This window comes from Odocoileus virginianus, chromosome 34 (assembly GCF_023699985.2).
Source record: "Odocoileus virginianus isolate 20LAN1187 ecotype Illinois chromosome 34, Ovbor_1.2, whole genome shotgun sequence".
Taxonomy (NCBI): Eukaryota; Metazoa; Chordata; class Mammalia; order Artiodactyla; family Cervidae; genus Odocoileus; species Odocoileus virginianus.
The window spans coordinates 8,858,869-8,876,928 of record NC_069707.1 but is presented as its reverse complement, the minus strand read 5'-3'; the positions used below and the strand labels follow the sequence as shown (position 1 = coordinate 8,876,928).

At 42.9% G+C, this 18,060-nt stretch overlaps 1 protein-coding gene across 6 annotated transcripts in view; it reads left to right on the top strand.

Moving 5' to 3' along the window:
• Positions 1 to 18,060, top strand: part of TULP4 (TUB like protein 4) — a 189,537-nt gene that overhangs the window by 37,477 nt on the left and 134,000 nt on the right. For all 6 annotated transcript variants that reach the window (XM_070461439.1, XM_070461438.1, XM_070461443.1 and 3 more), the window contains exon 2: positions 14,028 to 16,238. In XM_070461439.1, coding sequence (XP_070317540.1) covers positions 15,987 to 16,238 — 252 coding nt within the window. In that variant the 5' untranslated portion in view covers positions 14,028 to 15,986. The remainder of the gene's footprint in view (positions 1 to 14,027; positions 16,239 to 18,060) is intronic.

Genomic DNA, 18,060 nt, shown 5'->3' with positions numbered 1-18,060 from the left:
TTTGTGAACACAGATTTCTTTTTTATTGTGTTGAACCATGTATGATGTGAACCTTACCATCTTAACCATTTCTTATGTGCAGTTCGGTATGTTAATATATTCACACTCTTGTGCAGCCAGTCTCCAGAACTTCCCCTTGCAAAATGGAAACTCTGCACCTGTTAAACAGTGACTCCCCTGTTCCTGCCTCCCTGGAGCCCCTGGCAGTGACTGTTCTACTTTCTGCTTCTATGGATGTGACTGTCTCGGACGCCTTGTGTAAATGGAGTACATAGTAGTTGTCTGTTTGTGATCATCTTATTTCACTTAATGAAATGTTTTTGAGGTTCATCCGTGTTGTGTGTGTCAGAATTTCTCTCCTTTTTAAGCCCAAATAATATGCCTTTGTATGTGTATGCTACATTTTGTTTATTTATTCATCTGATGATGGACACTTGCTTTGCTCCCACCTCTTGGCGATTGTAAATAATGTTGCTGTGAATCTGGGTGTGCAGGCGTCTCTTCGGGATCCTACTTTCAGTTCTGTTGTGTCCATCTGGAAGTGGAATTGCCAGATCATATGGTGGTTGTGGTTTTTTTTGGAAACCTCATACTCCATTGTGCAGTCCTGTCAGCAATACGTAAGCATTCTGGTTTCTCCACATCCCTGTCAGTGTTTTTTCATACTAGCCATCCTGTTGAGTGTGAGGTGATGTCTCACTGTGGTTTTGGGTATGAACAGTTCCCACACTCGCACTCTTTCAGGTTTCTCCGGAGCACTGTGTTCTCTTGGCCTTCGCCATGGTCTTAGCACACGCTGTCCCATTTGCTTGTAATCGTCCCTTTGCCTCTACCATCCCTTACATCGTGGACGTCTCCTCTTCCTTCAGGTTGCAGCTTTCATAACAGCACACACCTCTGCTTTGTGGCTTCTGTCTTCCCCATGAGCATTTGATTAATATCTGATCTGCATCATTGGGCTTGTTGGCCCCTTGGTGGTAGGACCACACCTCTGTTTGCTCACTGTTGTGTTTTTAGCACCCAACTTAGTGCCTGATACATAACAGTAGCAACATTAATAATGATCACTAACACTGTGTAGTATATACTCTGTGCCAGACACTGGTTTTCAAAATTAAGATATAATTTACATACAGTAAATTCACCTCTTTTAGTGTACAGCTCTGTGCATTTTGAGAAACATGCAGTTATATCAGTTCAGTTCAGTTCAGTCGCTCAGTCATGAGCTTCCCCATGAATCGCAGCACACCAGGCCTCCCCGTCTGTCACCAACTCCCAGAGTTCACTCAAACTCATGCCCATCGAGTCGGTGATGCCATCCAGCCATCTCATCCTCTGTCGTCCCTTTCTCCTCCTGCCCCCAACCACTCCCGGCATCAGGGTCTTTTCCAACGAGTCAGCTCTTTGTATGAAGTGGCCAAAGTACTGGAGTTTCAGCTTCAGCATCAGTCCTTCCAGTGATCACCCAGGATTGATCTCCTTTAGGATGGACTGGTTGGATCTCCTTGCAGTCCAAGGGACTCTCAAGAGTCTTCTCCAACACCACAGTTCAAAAGCATCAATTTTTCGGTGCTCAGCTTTCTTCACAGTCCAACTCTCACATCCATACATGACCACTGGAAAAACCGTAGCCTTGACCAGACGGACCTTTGTTGGCAAAGTAATGTCTCTGCTTTTTAATATGCTATCTAGGTTGGTTATAACTTTCCTTCCAAGGAGTAAGCGTCTTTTAATTTCATGGCTGCAGTCACCATCTGCAGTGATTTTGGAGCCCAAAAAAATAAGAGTCGGACACTGTTTCCACTGTCTCCCCATCTATTTCCCATGAGATGATGGGACCAGATGCCATGATCTTAGTTTTCTGAATATTAAACTTTAAGCCAACTTTTTCACTCTCCTTTTTCACTTCCATCAAGAGGCTTTTTAGTTCCTGTTCACTTTCTGCCATAAGGTTGGTGTCATCTCCATATCTGAGGTTATTGATATTTCTCATGGAAATCTTGATTCCAGCTTGTGCTTCTTCCAGCCCAGCGTTTCTCATGATGTATAGCCACTGTCATATCAACATATGGAGCAGTTTTATCACTTCCAAAGTTTCCCTGTTCCCCTCCCCCACTTTTCCTGCATTTCTTTATTTTTTCTTCCAACATAACTGACATATAACGTTGTGTAAGTTTAAGGTGTATAGGGATGATGTGATACAGTTATGTATTGCAAAATCATTACATAGTGGGGTGACTTAACACCTCCGTCACCTCTTATAATTGGCATTTCTGTTTGTGGTGACAGCATTTAAGACTGACTCTCTTAGCATCTGTCAGGTCTATGATAGAGTGTCGTTACCCATAACCCCCGTGCTGTCCATGACATCCCGGAACTCTGGTCTCATTCTCTGTGGGCCTTTACCTCTGGACTGTCCTCACGTATTTTTCTCAGTTTCCCCGCCCTCCGCTTAGGTAGCGCAGGTTGGCCAGGGTGGTCTGGAATTGGGTCTGTCTCTGCCCCCAGGTCACTTCTGCTCTTAGAAAATCCTGATTGGTTAGGCCCTGGTTAAATAGTTTTTCTGGAGGGCAGGCCTTATTAAGAAGAGCAGAGTTCTCTGCTGTATTTCCAGATGATTCCTTTTCCTCTTCCTCTGCCAGAACCCAGGACATTTTTCTTCAAGATTTATTGTGAGGACCTGCTGAGCTCCTAAAATTAAAAGTTACCGAAAAGAAAAGTTCTTTACCTAGAAGTAAAAGAAGTCTCAGGGTTGCCCTGAGACTTCTATCTCTCAGACTTGCTCACTCTGAGCCTCTGACACTTCATCCCTTACAGTTCAGGTTTCCTTGGGGCAGCTTTGACGTCTGCTGTGGGCCCTGTGGAATGTTGGTCCTTCAGGTTCAGTCTCTCCACTTTGAGGCTGGACCAGAGTTCAAGAACCTCAGAGTGTGACCAGATGCCTGGTTTGCCCAGGACTGAGGGGTTTCCTGCGATGTGGGATCTTCAATGCTGAAAGTGACACAGCTCCTGGGAAACTGGGACAGTTAGGCACCTAATTCTGATTCCACTGTTTATATCAGCATTAGTCCAGAAAATTCTGGGCAAATATGTATTTTATGTCTGTATTTGCTGGATAACTACAGCTTTCTCCTATATTTGTGTGTATGTGCATGTGCGTGTGTGCGTCCATGCATGCCTTCCTCAGAGATTTCTCATGCTTTCCTGCAAGTCCAGCACAAATTTTGTTTGTTGCTATTTACTCAAGATCTAGTTATATAGTAGTGGGCAGGCCCTACAGAGCTGTAACCTGTAATTTTACTTTTTACTTCTGTTGTTGAGAGCATGTTACCATGTCACTCCCTAGTCATCTATAATATAGTTGCTGGTGGGTGCATATTTTTCTGCTTTATGTCTCTACCAACATTTATTGAACTAATATCCCATTTTGGACATATAAGTTATTTCAGATTTTTCTCTTATAAAAATGCTGTGGTGGAAACCCTTATAGCTATATCTTTGTAGAAGATTATTTTCGTTTGATAAATTTCCAGAAGTAGAATTGCAGAATCAAATGGTTTGTTGCATTTTAAGTCTTTTGAATTGTATCACCAAATTGGCCTCTCATTTCTCTGCACCCACATGACACTAGGAATGATTGTTTCTTGGTCCTTGTCTGCCGGGGTCCAGCCTCAGCAGGATCCAGGGGGTACCCTCAGGATGAACGGCGTCGGCGAGAGAGAGAGAGAGAGAAGACACGTGAGACTAGCCTTGATAGGGCCAAGTCTGTGAGGGAGAGAGAGAGAAAGAGAGAGAGAGAGAGAGAGTGACCAGACGGGGGGTGCAGAGTCTGGCAGAGTCTGGCAATGCTTTATTTTTTTACCGTGGCTTTTATACCCTAAATTAGTACATTTCTAAGGGGAAGATAGTTTAACATTACATCAGCTTGTTCTTCACGAAACCAGGGTGTTTTCTGCGTACTTCTTTGTTTATGAGGGTCTTATACATTATTTTCTAGCCTTGGGGACTATTAACATTTTATGCAAGTCAGGTGAATGTAAACCTATTTTCTGTTTCTATGGTGACCTTAACTGAAAGGGCAACAGTACAGAGTAGAAGTATAACCTTGTTAACATAAAAATTAATCCTGCAGAAGTTGTCAGTTGCGTTTATCTAAGAAGTTTACCCCACACTGACTCTGCGACTTTGGTGAGGCAACCTCTGCCTAGCATTCCTGGCTGACAATTAACAACCATCTCATTGGTACCATGCTAGGGCTAAGCTCTTATTTTTCTAAATCTATAACTATATTAACAATGGTTTCTATAACACAACCTTAGCACATTAAAAGCAAAAACACAGCAAGCAAAACACAGCAAGCAAACATTAACCCAGTAACCACTTTTAGAATAATTTTTCTTATGTTTTCTTAATAGGGCTTCCTCACTCCCCGAAGGGCTCTATGTCTATTAGGGCCTTTATATAATCAGGTTCTTATGCTGTTTTATGATTAGGGTATTATAAGCAATCATGCATATTAGTACCAAGGGCATAGACTCATTGCTAAACGAACTAGAATGCCAGCAACGGAATTTAAATTGAAACACTCCTTTCACCCTGAATAATCTCATAAAATACCACCACCCAGGAAACTTATTGATTAAAGTTCTAAATTGATTCTTATTTGGAAAGAGATCAGGGAAGGCCTTCTGCCTGTGTCACAGAAATTAGGGAGTATATTGAAGCAAGCATCAGAAAGACAGATATCATCTTTAAGGTGAGTGCCAGGGGCAGCTTTTCGGAATCCCTGAAAACCTGATCCGCCTTGCCTGTCAGTTTTCTCCTCATGACCTTGTCATGGGTGGGATCTCGTGAGCTGGCCTTTTTGAAACCCCTGAAAACCTGATCCGCCTTGCCCGTCAGGTTTTCTCCCTCATGACCTTGTCATGGGTAGGGTCTCGTGTGTTGGCTCCTAGCACTTGTCACTTTGATAAGATGCTCTCCCTTGCTGGTGAAGGCACTTGACTTTTGATACCAGTGAGCCCTGTAAATGGTGCCTCAGTATTTTAGCATCTAAGTTTCAGATGTGGGTTCATTCTCAGAAGTATCTAACTCCCGCGCTCTTTTTAGCTTGTAATCAGTCTGTTTGTCTTGCAGTCTCCATGCCCTCCTTTCTCTGTACAGATGGTTAGATGTTCATGTTCTCCGAACTGGCTGTAGAAATCAGGCGCAGAAAGTAAATAGGAGTAACCTTCCCCGAAAATGTCTCTCTTCCCTGTTCTCTGAACACAGCCTCGGACCCCCGCCCTCTCCCCAAATTCTCTCACTCACCTGGGCTGCAGTGACTCAGGCTTGCAAAAGGCTCAGATTGAATGATTGGTGTTAATGACTGACTTTATGAAGAGCATTCAGTCAGCATTTATTGCTTCCCTTTTTTTTAGAAGACTGGGGCTCTGCACTGTACCTAACACTTTATCGAACACTTCACTAAATGCACTACTGGTGGGTACTGCAGGTGAGAGAGAAATTGGAATCAGGTGTTTGTGGTTTGATAGGCATGACAGATTACACAGAAAAATAGCTGTACCGCGAGCAGGGCAGACCCTTGCCCTGTGAGTCTGGGTGGTGCTTCTGTGTCCGACGAGCATCGAGAGGAGCTAGTGCTGTTGGCACTAAGACAGCTTTTTTGTGGAAGGCGTCTCTGAAGTGGACAGTCAATAGGAAAATGGTTTAACACTCACACATTTGTAGTAAGAGTGCATCTTGTAAATAAGCCTGGGCACAAGTGTGCATTCAGGTCTTTAGTTATCATCTCACTAGCATGTTTTGAGAATTAAGAGCTACAGAATAACAGCAGAATATATTAAATCGTTATTAAACTGCATTATCTCTGCAGTGATTCTCTAGGTGTTTGACGTGTGTAGGTGTAGGTAGCAGCCAAGAGACCAGTGACTTGCTGAGGTGTCCCTGTCTTCTGCCCTCCTCTCCTGCCCCATAGACTGTTTGACATTGATTTTTTAAAGAAATGAAGTGTAGTTGTTTTATAATATTAGCTTCAGGTGTACGCATAGTGATTCAGTACTTTTATAGATTATGTTCCATATAAAGTTATAATATAATGGCTGTATTTCCCTGTGCTGTACAGTGTATTATCCTATTGCTTGTCTGTTTCATACACAGGAATTTGTACCACTTAATGCCCTACCCCTGGTTTGCTCCTCCCTCTTCCCTCTCCCCACTGGTAAATGGTCTGTTATCTATACTGTGAATCTGCTTGTTTTGTTATATACAGTCATTTATTTTTTATTTTTTTCATTTATTTTTTAGATTCCACATATAAGTGATAATGTATACCGTATTGGTTTTTCTCTTTCTCACTTACTTCACTAAGTGTAATATTCTTTAGGTCCATCTGAGAGTTTACCTTACCTTTAAAGGCAGTGTTGGAAGGCAAATTTGAACTAGCCTCAGGGCAGCTATTGAACCTTAATTAGTAACCAGTTAGAACTGCTTTGGGCTCCCTTGATACTTGTGGGTTGTGGAAAATTCCCCAGGGAAAGGAGTGACTGTAATTAGAGGCAGGTCATTGTAGTTAAAAAAAAAATGTGTAGTTCAGCCTCTATTGCCCTCTGTGGAAAAGAGACAGCCTGGGAGCCCTGGGGTGGAGGAGGGCTCCTCCCTGGAGCCTGTTCTAGAGACTGCAGGCGGCCGAGGCAGCAGAGCCGCCATCCAGGGAGCAGAAATTTGTTGTTGTTGTTGTTGAGTCCTGTTTGACTCTTTGTGACCCCGTGGACTGTAGCAGGACAAGCTTCCCTGTCCTTCACTATCTCCCGGAGCTTGTTCAAACTCATATCCATTGAGTCGATGATGCCATCCAGCATCTCATCCTCTGTTGCCTTCTTCTGCCTTTGATCTTTCCCAGCATCAGGGTCTTTTCCAAGGAATCAGTTCTTCGAATCAGGTGGACAAAGATTGGAGCTTCAGCTTCAGCATCAGTCCTTCCAATGAATATTCAGGACTTATTTCCTTTAGGATGGACTGGTTGGATCTCCTTGCAGTCCAAGTCAAAAGCATCAATTCTTCATTGCTCAGCTTTCTTTATAGTCCAACTCTCACATCCTTACATGACTACTGGAAAAACCATAACTTTGTCTATACAGACCTCTGTGGGCAAAGTGATGTCTCTGCTTTTTAATATGCTGTCTAGGTTTGTCATAGCTTTTCTTCCTGGGAGGAAGCGTCTTTTAATTTTATGGCTGCAGTCACTGTCTGCAGTGATTTTGGATCCCAAGGAAATAAAATTTGTCACTGTTAACATTTTTTCCTCATCTGTTTACTGTGAAATGATGGGACCAGATGTCATGATCTTTGTGTTTTGAATGTTGAGTTTTAAGACAACTTTTTTACTCTCCTTTTCCACCTTTATCAAGGGGCTCTTTTCTAGAAATTGGGGTGTGTTTAATATATATCAGCAGTCAGGAAAACTAATTTTTCTCTGTTCTTCTCTCAAACCCACAAACAAGTCTATAATTACAGGCTTCAATTTCAGCTTGCTTGGAATATTTCATTCAAAAGTTTCTACTTTGTTTATTTTTTCTTTCTATTTGACATTCATCTAGCAACATCTGTATGTTTTTTTCCCCAAATCTACTTTTTGCTTCTCATTTCAATCTTCTGCTTAACTCCTGTCTCAAAATTTGACCCTTTGAATTAGAGCTTTATTCTGAAAATTTCTTATCTCCATTTGTTACTGTTAGTATGTATTTTCTTTGTGGACACTTTCTTAGCTTGAGAACTAGAATAGCATTTTTTGATTCTTTATTGGGATATTCTAGATTGAGAGAATACTCATTATAACTAAAAAAAACTCTCTTAATAATTAATTTGAATTGTTTAAAATCCCCATCCTGCTGAGCCTTTCTGGTGTTCAGGGACTCCTGCCCGCTCTCAGCTGATGCTCTGTGAGATCCTTTGCTTTGAAGATGTATTCCTGATGCATCTGTGGAGAGGGAAGTACTCCACGCCCACCTGCTCCTCCACCATCTTGTCATCCCCTTTATCTAAAAGCCTCAGAGGACTGATGCCTAACACAGTTCACAGGTGTTAAATCTGTTTATTGTGAGATATACCATCCCTGTAGAAAAATATGTTAGACACAGTGGTCGTAAAGAACAACGACAGAGGGAACACCCCAAAACTGCCACCCAGATCAAGACCTGGTCTGTCTGGATATTGCACCCCAGCAGGACCACCATGTGTGCCCTTCCCTAATCACAGTTTCCAGCCCCCTTTCCTTTTCTGGTAACTAGTCTACTGCTTTATATTTTCCTTGCTTTAAAAATTTTACTTGTGCTATCTATATATGCAATCTTAACCGATAAATTAGTTTGGCTGTTTTGAACTTTATGTAAATGAATTCATGTTATAAGTATTCTTGCATAAGGTCCTTTTGCTCAGCATTGTGCCTGTGAAATCCCCCCCTCTTCTGTGTAGTGTTTATTTACATTGCTGTATAGAATTCTGTTGTTTGAATATACCACACACGATCCATTTAGGTTGGTTTCAGTGTCTGGCTAATGTAAATGCCACTGCTGCTATAAATGGCCGTGTAGTTATTCCCTGGAGAGTTTGAAGGCTCTGTCTGGCGCACATATCCAGGAGAGGAATTGCTGCTTGCAGAGCATTCACGTCTTCAGTAGTACTAGCTAACACTAGCAGTTTTCCAGAGTCGTGACAGCCTTGTAGCTTTTAATGAATCCATTTCTATCAAAATTGTCTAAATGAAAAACATCTTCCCCAATTTATTTTATCTCTGATCTTTAACATTAATTTGGATGATTTAAAAAATAAATGAAAAATGTACCACCCCCCCCCCCCCGGTAGTAAATTTTATCCATGTTGGTGTAAAGTAGGAATCAGATAAACCAAAATAACCCATAGTGAGAAATTCTAGTTAGAAAATAGAATCTCTGACTGGGGGCAAGTGGGGCAGCATGTGCAGCCTGGGACCTCCTGGGTAATAGATGTTCAGTTAAGGTTTGTTGGTCAGTTAATCCAGGAGTGCCTATAATTAGTATAGAATTTTTTAATGATGTACAATTCTATCCCTAAGTTGTACTTTCCCAAATTCTGGGACTCCTGGTTTACCATTAGAACTGAATGGTGTGGAAAGTTACAGTGTGAAGCATCTTACAAGTTTACTGTCTCCTGGAAGATGGTTGTCAGATTGTTAATTCAATCAGGCACATGTATTATTTGCTTTAAGATTGTAATCTCCTAAAACAGGAATAGATTTTTCAGTGATTTAATATAGGAATAGTCTGAAAATAAGTTGCAATTAACAAAAGTGTGTTTGGGCCAGAATTCAAAGGTTAGTATTGTTTATTCCTAATGAAAGATTCCAGGGGTGGCTCATGGGCCTGTATTACGGTTTTAGGGTAGAACATCATAATGCTAAACTATGCGATCTATTATTGAAAAACTTTGTATGAATAGTTGTTTTTCTCACCTGATTTTAAAATTTGAGGTGAGATATATTAATATATAACAAATCTATCATTTTTATCAGTTTTACTTGTATGGTTCAACGACAACGACCTTAATAGAAGTACATGCACATTTTTATGCAACCATTACCACTGGCCATGTCCAGAATTTTTTCTTCATCCCAAAGTCTGTATCCATTAAATAAGAGCTCTCCAATCTCCCCTCTTCCAGCCCCTTGCAGCCGGCATTCTACTTTGTCTCTATGAAATTGACTGTTCTAGATTCTTCATATAAGTGGAATCATAGTTAAATGTATTTGTCCTTAGGTGTCTGGCTTGTTTCACTTAGCATAATGTCTTCACGTTTCATCCATGTTGTAGCATGTGTCAGAATTTCTTTTTAAGGCTGAGTAATATTGTATGTGTTTCCACATCTTGTTTACCCATTTATCTGTTTGAGGACACTTGGGTTCCTTCCACCTTCAAGCTTTTGTGAATAGTGCTGCTTTGAACATGGATGTGCATGTGCAAATATTTGTTTTGAGTCGCTGCTTTCAGTTGAATAGTTGCTTTTTAACCTTCTTATACCAAACCCTTTTTACTAGTGCTGATTTGACAATCAGCTTCCCCCAGAAACTGATCAGTTATATCCTTATTTTCTCATCAGAAAATAAGACAGAAGGAAGGGGAGTGTCCCACATCGCCTATTTCTATTAATGGTAGCACTAAGATTGGCACCAGCCTGGGTCTTGCAGGTCATGGGGTTGCAAGGAGTCGGACACAACTCAGCAGCTGAAAAGCTGAGCGTCCCTGTGGCTCAGTGGTAAAGACGCCACCTGCCAGTGCAGGGGACACGGGTTTGATCCCACGTGCTGCGGAGCAGCTAAGCCCGTGTGCCGCAGCTACTGAGTCTGTGCTCTGGGGCCCGGGAGCTGCAACTCCTGAAGCCTCCAGCCCTAGAGCCCATGCCCCTTAACAAGAGAAGCTGCTACAGTGAGAAGCCGGCTCACTGCCCTTGGAGAGCAGTCCCTGCTTGCTGCAACTGGAGAGAAGCCTGAGCAGCAGCAAAGCCAAAAATAAAGAACTGCAGGAAGTTAAGAGCAGCAAAGAATTAAAAAATAAAAGATAGGCACCTGCCTTTCAGTAATTAGGAGACTGATTGTTTTTTGTTGTTGTTGTTAGATTTTGGTATCCATTATCCATTTGAGAAATAATAAAGTTGCATGCCATTTTTCCTTAAAATAGTTGCCTTATTTGTGAGCATATATGGAACTTTTAATTTTAAAAGTTTGGTTAAAAACAACAGCAACATACACAAAATGAAACACTTTTGTCTGTGGAAATTTAAACTACATACTGATAACTTGATTTCAGTAGTTACTTAAGGCTTGCATTCTGGAGAGTTGGGAAGTCAGTGATTTTTAACCTTTTTTGGCTTTAGGGCTCCTTTGTATTCTTAAAAATTATTGAAGTCCAAAAAGAGCTTTGAGTACGTGTGTGTTGGTGTTCAGTCGCTTCAGTCGTGTCTGACTCTGCAACCCCATGGACTGTAGCCTGCCAGGCTCCTCTGTCCATGGGATTCTCCAGGCAGGAATACTGGAGTGGGTTGCCATTTCCTCCTCCAATGTAGGTGTGAGCTGCTGATTTACCATATTAGAAACTGAAACTGAGAAATTAAAAGATTTACTAGCTCATTTAAAAACAAACCTGAAAATTATAAATAATCTATTTTCTACGAAGAAATAGCTGTATTTTCTGACTGAAAGGTTTATTGAGAAGAGTAGCATTATTTTGCATTTTGGTACAATACCCTCAATGTCTAAACGTACTGAAAAGATAGTTATATTCCCATAACTGCTTCTGTATTCAGTCTGTTACAGTATGCTGTTTTGTTGTAATGTCTAAAGAAAATCTGACCTCACACAGATATGTGGTTGGAAAAGGGAAGAGTATTTTAATCGTCTTTTCAGCTAATCATGGACATTTTTGTTACTATACCAGAACTCAACAAGTGGTAGTTTCTTAAAGGTTAGTAGCAATGTGGAATTTTAAATGTATTAGTGACTTTTTCGTACTTGATTATACTAAAATCCATTTGTCTTTCTTGCACTCTGAATGACTCTGTCAAGCATAATTGTTATCAACATGCATTGGTCATTTGAAAAATGTTGCTTCAAGCTGTGTGAATATCCCAAACACTGACATACTATGAAATATGAAGTCTGCTATCAAAAGTTCACCTTTATCAATACCACCTTCTTTTTCTTGCAGAGTATCTTTAAATCTTGGGATTCTATCAAGCACAGAATGATAGATGCTGTTTTTCCCACAATTTTAATTTTAACTTGAAAACTCTACTTTTATTGTTGGCAACAAATACCATTAGTGACAGCTAAGTTTCTTCATTTTAAAGAAAAATGTCAGCCAAAGACCCAAGCCTGAATAACCATGGTTTGTCAGTCATTCTTTCCAGTAAACATGGTGTTTCATGAAGAAGGTGGTTTGCTTTAGCACAAGAAACTGTAGCGCAAGGCTTCTCCTCAGTTACCCCACGGTGCCGCAGCCTGCACAAGGGCTGTGTGAGAGTGCACGGTTTGAAGCAGAGTACTGAACAACCGTGTCCTCAAGGGGCGAGACTGAATAATAGTAACCTTTACCGCGGCATTAGGAACCTTCTTAGATGTGGGGGGCATGTTAGAAGGCCTGAGGAGCCCTGGTACTGGCTGGTGTGGGGCCGTGGTCTGTGCCACAGGCCTGGTGGTTGCCCTCACTGTTGCTTTTGCACCACTGATAGAAATTGTGATGCAGTGGAGAAGATTTATAATGTCTTAGTATTATTTTGAAAATAATTTTGATGTTATGGACCACCTCCTGTCAGGGAGGATGTGAGGAAACGGGTGGTTTACATTGTCATGTTTAATGTGGGTTAAACATTAGTAATCATGGGTTATGAAAAGATGTTTAAATCCTGTGTACATACTGCTGGGTCTTGAGAAGTTGCTTTTGCTTTTCCCCTCTGGTGCTTGTCTGCAGGCCATGGGTAGGGACTAAAGGAATGTTGTACTGTGGTGTTAGAATTTCTGGAGGAAGAACATAGCGTTCATTTGAATTTGATAGCATTTTTTTTTTTCTCCCTCAGGTACAAGTACTTCATGAGAGAATTCAATTGTTTTGATTTTAGACACAAAGGAAGTATATGGACTGTGATTCATTTGAATTGGGGTATCTCAAGGAAGTTATTTGTAGCTTCTGCCTTGCCTTGGCCTGCATCCTCTTAGAAACTTCTATTGAGTAACTTGTTTGTGCTAAGTTCTGTGTCAGTGAACAAGTTCTGAGAAGGGTAGGTTCCCAGCCTCTGGGAGCACAGGGAAGAGAGTCAGGATGAAGCAAGATGAAAGCTGTTGGCGGGTTAGCACGGGATCTCTGGGAAGCTTCCCAGGAGAGGTGCTGTGTAGTAGGTGTTAGAGGAGATGTGGGCCTGGCTTGGCAAAGGAGCACAGGCCATGGCAACAAGAAGGAGAGGGGGATGCAGTCCAGGGAGTGGCCTGAGAGTGAGGGCTGCACAGAGGCCGGATGCGGGGGCTGTGGCAGAGGACACGTGCAATCAGATCGTGAAGGGTCCTGCTGGGACTTGATCTCATAGGCCAGTGGCTCTGAAAGCTGGTTCCAGACCAGCAGCGTCAGCATCTCTTGGGAACTTGTTAAAGATGCAGATATCCAGGTCGAGTGTCAGATAGGGGGGTGGGGTGGGGTTGGGCTGTCCATTTTCGCTAGCTCTCTGGGGGATGGCCTGGTGTGGGGGAGGTGAGGGAACAGTCCAGGCTCTTTGAGCAACCTTGAGTTTTAGAAAGATCGCTCTGAGGATTTTCTGGAAGGTGGGACGGGGGGTAAGTTAGGGAGCAAGTCGTCCAGTGTTTCTGTGGATGTGATGTGGGCCTGGACCAAAGGCAGCAGGAAGGAATGGGTTTGCTGGAGATAGGTTCTCTGGAACATTATTGCTAGGAGAGGACGTAAAAGCCTAGAAGACGGCTGAGCTTTGCTCTGTGACCTGCCAGCAGTCACGGATGGAGAGTTTTAAAGGCTCTCGCTGCCTTGTGTCTTCAGGGAATAGCTTTTACTGAAAGTGAAACATCCAGCATCCCTTCAGATAACTTGCTGGAGCCTCTTCCATCTCCTCTTTGAGAATGTCGCTTAGCTCAGGATGGCGACCTCTGGACAGGAAGCGCGCACACTCAGGGCTCCCGGTCTTAGAAGGGACAGTGCAGTGTCATTTCACTCACTCGTTTCAGCTCCTGGCAAGCTTAGTAAATGGCGTATGGCATCCAGCTCCTTACAGTGCGTGTTTCCTGTGAGTCGGCGTGGAGCGCTCTTTTACTGTTGAAATCTTACCAGTCTGTAGTGCCATTTGGTATATGTATGTGTCCAGAGGGGTCTCTGATTTCAGTTACAGCGATTATTATATTATTATATTATGTTCATATGTTTATCAATAGAAGTGTGTTAAAACCTTTATTCTTCATTATTTTGAATTGTTTTTTCTGTGTGTCCCATTTTGTCTTACAGAATTGTCAGACTCCAGAGCCTTCAAGCTGTGATTAATCTGATGGTTCGTGAAACAACTGGGAAAACAGACATTTTGTGTGCCATCTGAAGAGTGTGTGTCTATGTATATTTAAAACTTTCTTTCTACACATACACATTTACACAAGAAGACAGGCTCATTCTTGTACGCTTTTGAAGAGTTTTACAACTGATGAAAATTAATTTAAGAATCAGATGGAGCAACTTGACACCACTGGGCTCAGGAGCCCAGGGAGAAAAATACATCACTAATGGCCAGTTTTCCATATGGTCTTCACGGGTAAAGAAAGTTTGCAAAAAGAAGAGAAAAAAAAACTTGCGCAGATCAAGCCTCAAAAATACCTCTCCAGTTTAAAGGAACTAAGTGAGAAGGTGACTGAGGGGGAAGTGTGATTTCAAGCCTTGCAGGTGGGAGTGTGCTGTGCTTTTGGCACTTTATTTTTCAGTGGGTCTGGTGATTTGGACAGATGTTAACATTCAGGACTGAAGAGTGGCTCTCATTGTGCGCTTACGACTGGGGGAAAGCCAGCCAGGGTGTGATGGGGCAGGTTTGAACAATGAACTGATTCCTTTGCCTTTTTTCAGTTAACTGAAAAAAGTCCAGAAATTTTAATTTATTGTTTCCCTTTTCCTTGCCTGTATCTGTAAGATAGTTCCTTAAGGTAGCAATTGAAACTGCTAATCACAAAATAATTATCAAGGCACATCCTTGTAAAGCTTCTTTCCTTGGACTGTACCCAGGGCATTTGGAGACGGTCTAGAAAGGTGGTCAGGAGAGTGCCCTTCAGGTCACTCTTCAGGGAGACAGTGAGAAAAGAACCCAACTCTTGCCTGTGTTTCCATTTTAAGGGGTTCTTTCCCCTGTTGAGTCCAGGCATGCTTGCATGTAAGAGGAGGACCAGTTGATGGACTTGATTCTGGGGTTAGTTTTTTCCTTCAAGATGGAAAAGCACGTCATCCTTAGGAGCAGAAAGGGCGAGGAGTGACTAGGGGAGGGAGGACGGAGACCTCCTGCAGCCCAGCTGGGCTCCCCTTTGTCAGCACATGTGTTTAGATTAGCTGGAGGTCCACGCTCCCGTAAAGCCCTGGAACCTCCTGGCTCTGCTGGGGGCAGGGGCTTCCTTCCTGCCTCTATGGCCCCCAGGGTTGCGTCAGCCTGCGTCAGGGCCCTCCGTGGGGACACAGCCACATGCCGGGAAGCCCAGTTGGGCTCTGAAGTTGGAGGTTTCTGGCTCTGAACAGTGAGGAAAGAGTTTTTTTTTTTCCTTCTAAAATTTGGACTGCTGTCTGCACAAACTCCGGTCTGTTTTGCACAGTTTGTGTGCCTTTTTTTCCCTTTATGCAATCTTCTTCAGCTTTAGCAGCAGAAATTTGTCTAGCTGAGAAAGCAAGCCTGAGGGTGGCTTCAGAAGGAAGATGATCCCGTGTATTCTGTCTCTGTATCTGAACTTTTGAAGGGGACGCTCCAGCTCGAGGGATTCTTAAAGCCTTAAGTTACTTGAAATCTGTGTATTTGCAGCCCTTTGTGTCTGGAATCACATTACACTAAACTGGAATCTCAGGCTGAATAAGAAGAACCAAGTGAAAAGAACACTCAGTTTCTTTATCACCACTTGTCAACGATGCTCTTTCTCCAAAGGGTCACCTGGCTCTTCCTCTAAGAACTTGAAAATAAAAATGGACCCCACATTTTTTTTTAAGCATTATCTTTTCTTAGCAGACTGCCATCATCTTTTATAGAGGAATTTTTTCACTATGCATTTGGTGGGGCTTTATAAAATATTGACCTTCTAATTAGAATCAGGACAGTTTCAATTAAATGGGGTCAGACAAAACAGTGAAAGCCAACCACAGAAATAACACCAGTCAGTGAGAGCAATTGGTTTAAATTTATCGGCATTCAGCCTTGCTCTTTAAGTAAAACGGTTCTTCCAAAAAAGTATGTATGCAGCGGTGGAGCATGGGCCTGTCCTGTGCAGTGACTCCAACATCCTCTGCCTGTCCTGGAAGGGCCGCGTCCCCAAGAGCGAGAAGGAGAAGCCTGTGTGCCGCAGGCGCTACTACGAGGAGGGCTGGCTGGCCACAGGCAACGGGCGCGGCGTCGTCGGGGTGACCTTCACCTCCAGCCACTGCCGCCGGGACAGAAACACTCCGCAGAGAATCAACTTCAACCTGCGGGGCCACAATAGTGAGGTGAGCAGGCTTCTGTTTCCCTTTCGGTCTGGTCACAGGCGGTGTTTGTGAGCCCCGCCTGGCATGGACTCCTGGTTCTCAGACTTGCTGCCAGGAGAGACTTCTCAGATGTGAACCCTGTCTTCTGTGTGTGTTCCCAGGGAGCCCCAGTTCCCGGTGGCCTGTGTCAACTCTCCAGCATCCCTCGTTTTCCTTTTGCTGTGGTGGGTGGGCTGCCCCCTGGCAGGGACTCCAGGGTGGCGTTCTGACCAGGTGTGAGATTGGATGAGAGGCTCCTAACCTACCTGCCACACTCCAAGCCTTATGGTCACCTGGATCAAGGCAGAGTCCCTGCCCTGGGGTCAGACAGGCTGTGCAGGCCACGGGTGTGGTGCTGCCTCGGTCATACAGTTCACATCTGTGTGCTGGGTGGTGGTGTCACACCTTGCGTGTATTCTTGTGTCAGAGGTAGACAGAGGAACTAACTGGACAGAGATGAAGGGAGTAATTAATGGGACAACAGCCACAATTTTTCACATCTACTGGGTATAGTATATTGAGGACATTATGCTATGTGTACCTGTGTATAGATTCCTTTGGGCTTCTGGTAACATAAATTTGGTCATTATCTTTGAAATACCTTCTACCAGCATTTAGTGAGCAATGTGTTTAAAAGAAGAAGTGTACTTACATAGTCTGTTAACCATATTCATGCTGCCTTGTCCACTAGTTTCTTACGAGGAATCCACCTTATATTGTCATTAGGTGGTTTTGGACAGTTCTGAAGGGGAAGAATATTTTTGAAGGGTAGCATGCAGTAAAAGTGCATTAACCTAAAGCGTACATCTTGGTGATTATTTACATGTGCAGTCTGAAGTGTAACCATCACCCAGATTGGGGTGCAAAGCATTCCCAGGACCCCTTCCCAGTCTTTGCACCCCACTGTGAGGTGGCTGAGACTTTCGCTTCTGTCATCACAGACCAGTTGTGCCTGTGCTTGAACTTGCTGTGAGTGGAATCATTCATGTGATTCTGCGTCTGGCTTCTCACTCAGCACGGTGTCTGAGGTACGTCCCTGCTGTGTGCCATGAGTGCGCTCTTGGTCTGCTTTTCAGTCTCCCCCGGAGGAGGACACCACTGTCTGTCCATTCTGCTGGTGGGAATTTGGAATGCTTCCAATTTCTGGCCGTTTTGTTGAAACTTGCCTTTAACACTCATGTGTGTGCCTTCTTGTGGATCTCTGCACTCTTGTTTCATTCTTCTACAAGTGGTTGACCAGTTTTCCCAGCACCATTTGTTAAAGAGGTTGTCTTTTTTCCATTGTATATCTTTGCCTCCTTTGTCAAAGATAAGGTGTGCATAGGTTCGTGGATTTATCACTGGGCTTTCTATTCTGTTCCATTGATCTATATTTCTATCTTTGTGCCAGTACCATACTGTCTTGATGACTGTGGCTTTGTAGTATAGTCTGAAGTCAGGCAGGTTGATTCCTCCAGTTCCATTCTTCTTTCTCAAGATTACTTTGGCTATTTGAGGTTTTTTGTATTTCCATACAAATTGTGAAATTATTTGTTCTATTTCTGTGAAAAATACCAATGGTAGCTTGATAGGGATTGCATTGAATCTATAGATTGCTTTGGGTAGTATAGCCATGATCTCTGCACTCTTGATGGGTTTCTGGGTCGTAGGATGGGCATGCATTTAGGTTTAGTAGGAATTGCCTAGAATGATTTTCCAAAGTGATTGTGCCATTTGATACCGCTATAGTCAATGTATGGAAAGTTTCAGTTGTGTAAGAAACTTAATTTGGATTTGAATTTTTCATATTAAAAAGGTGATTTTA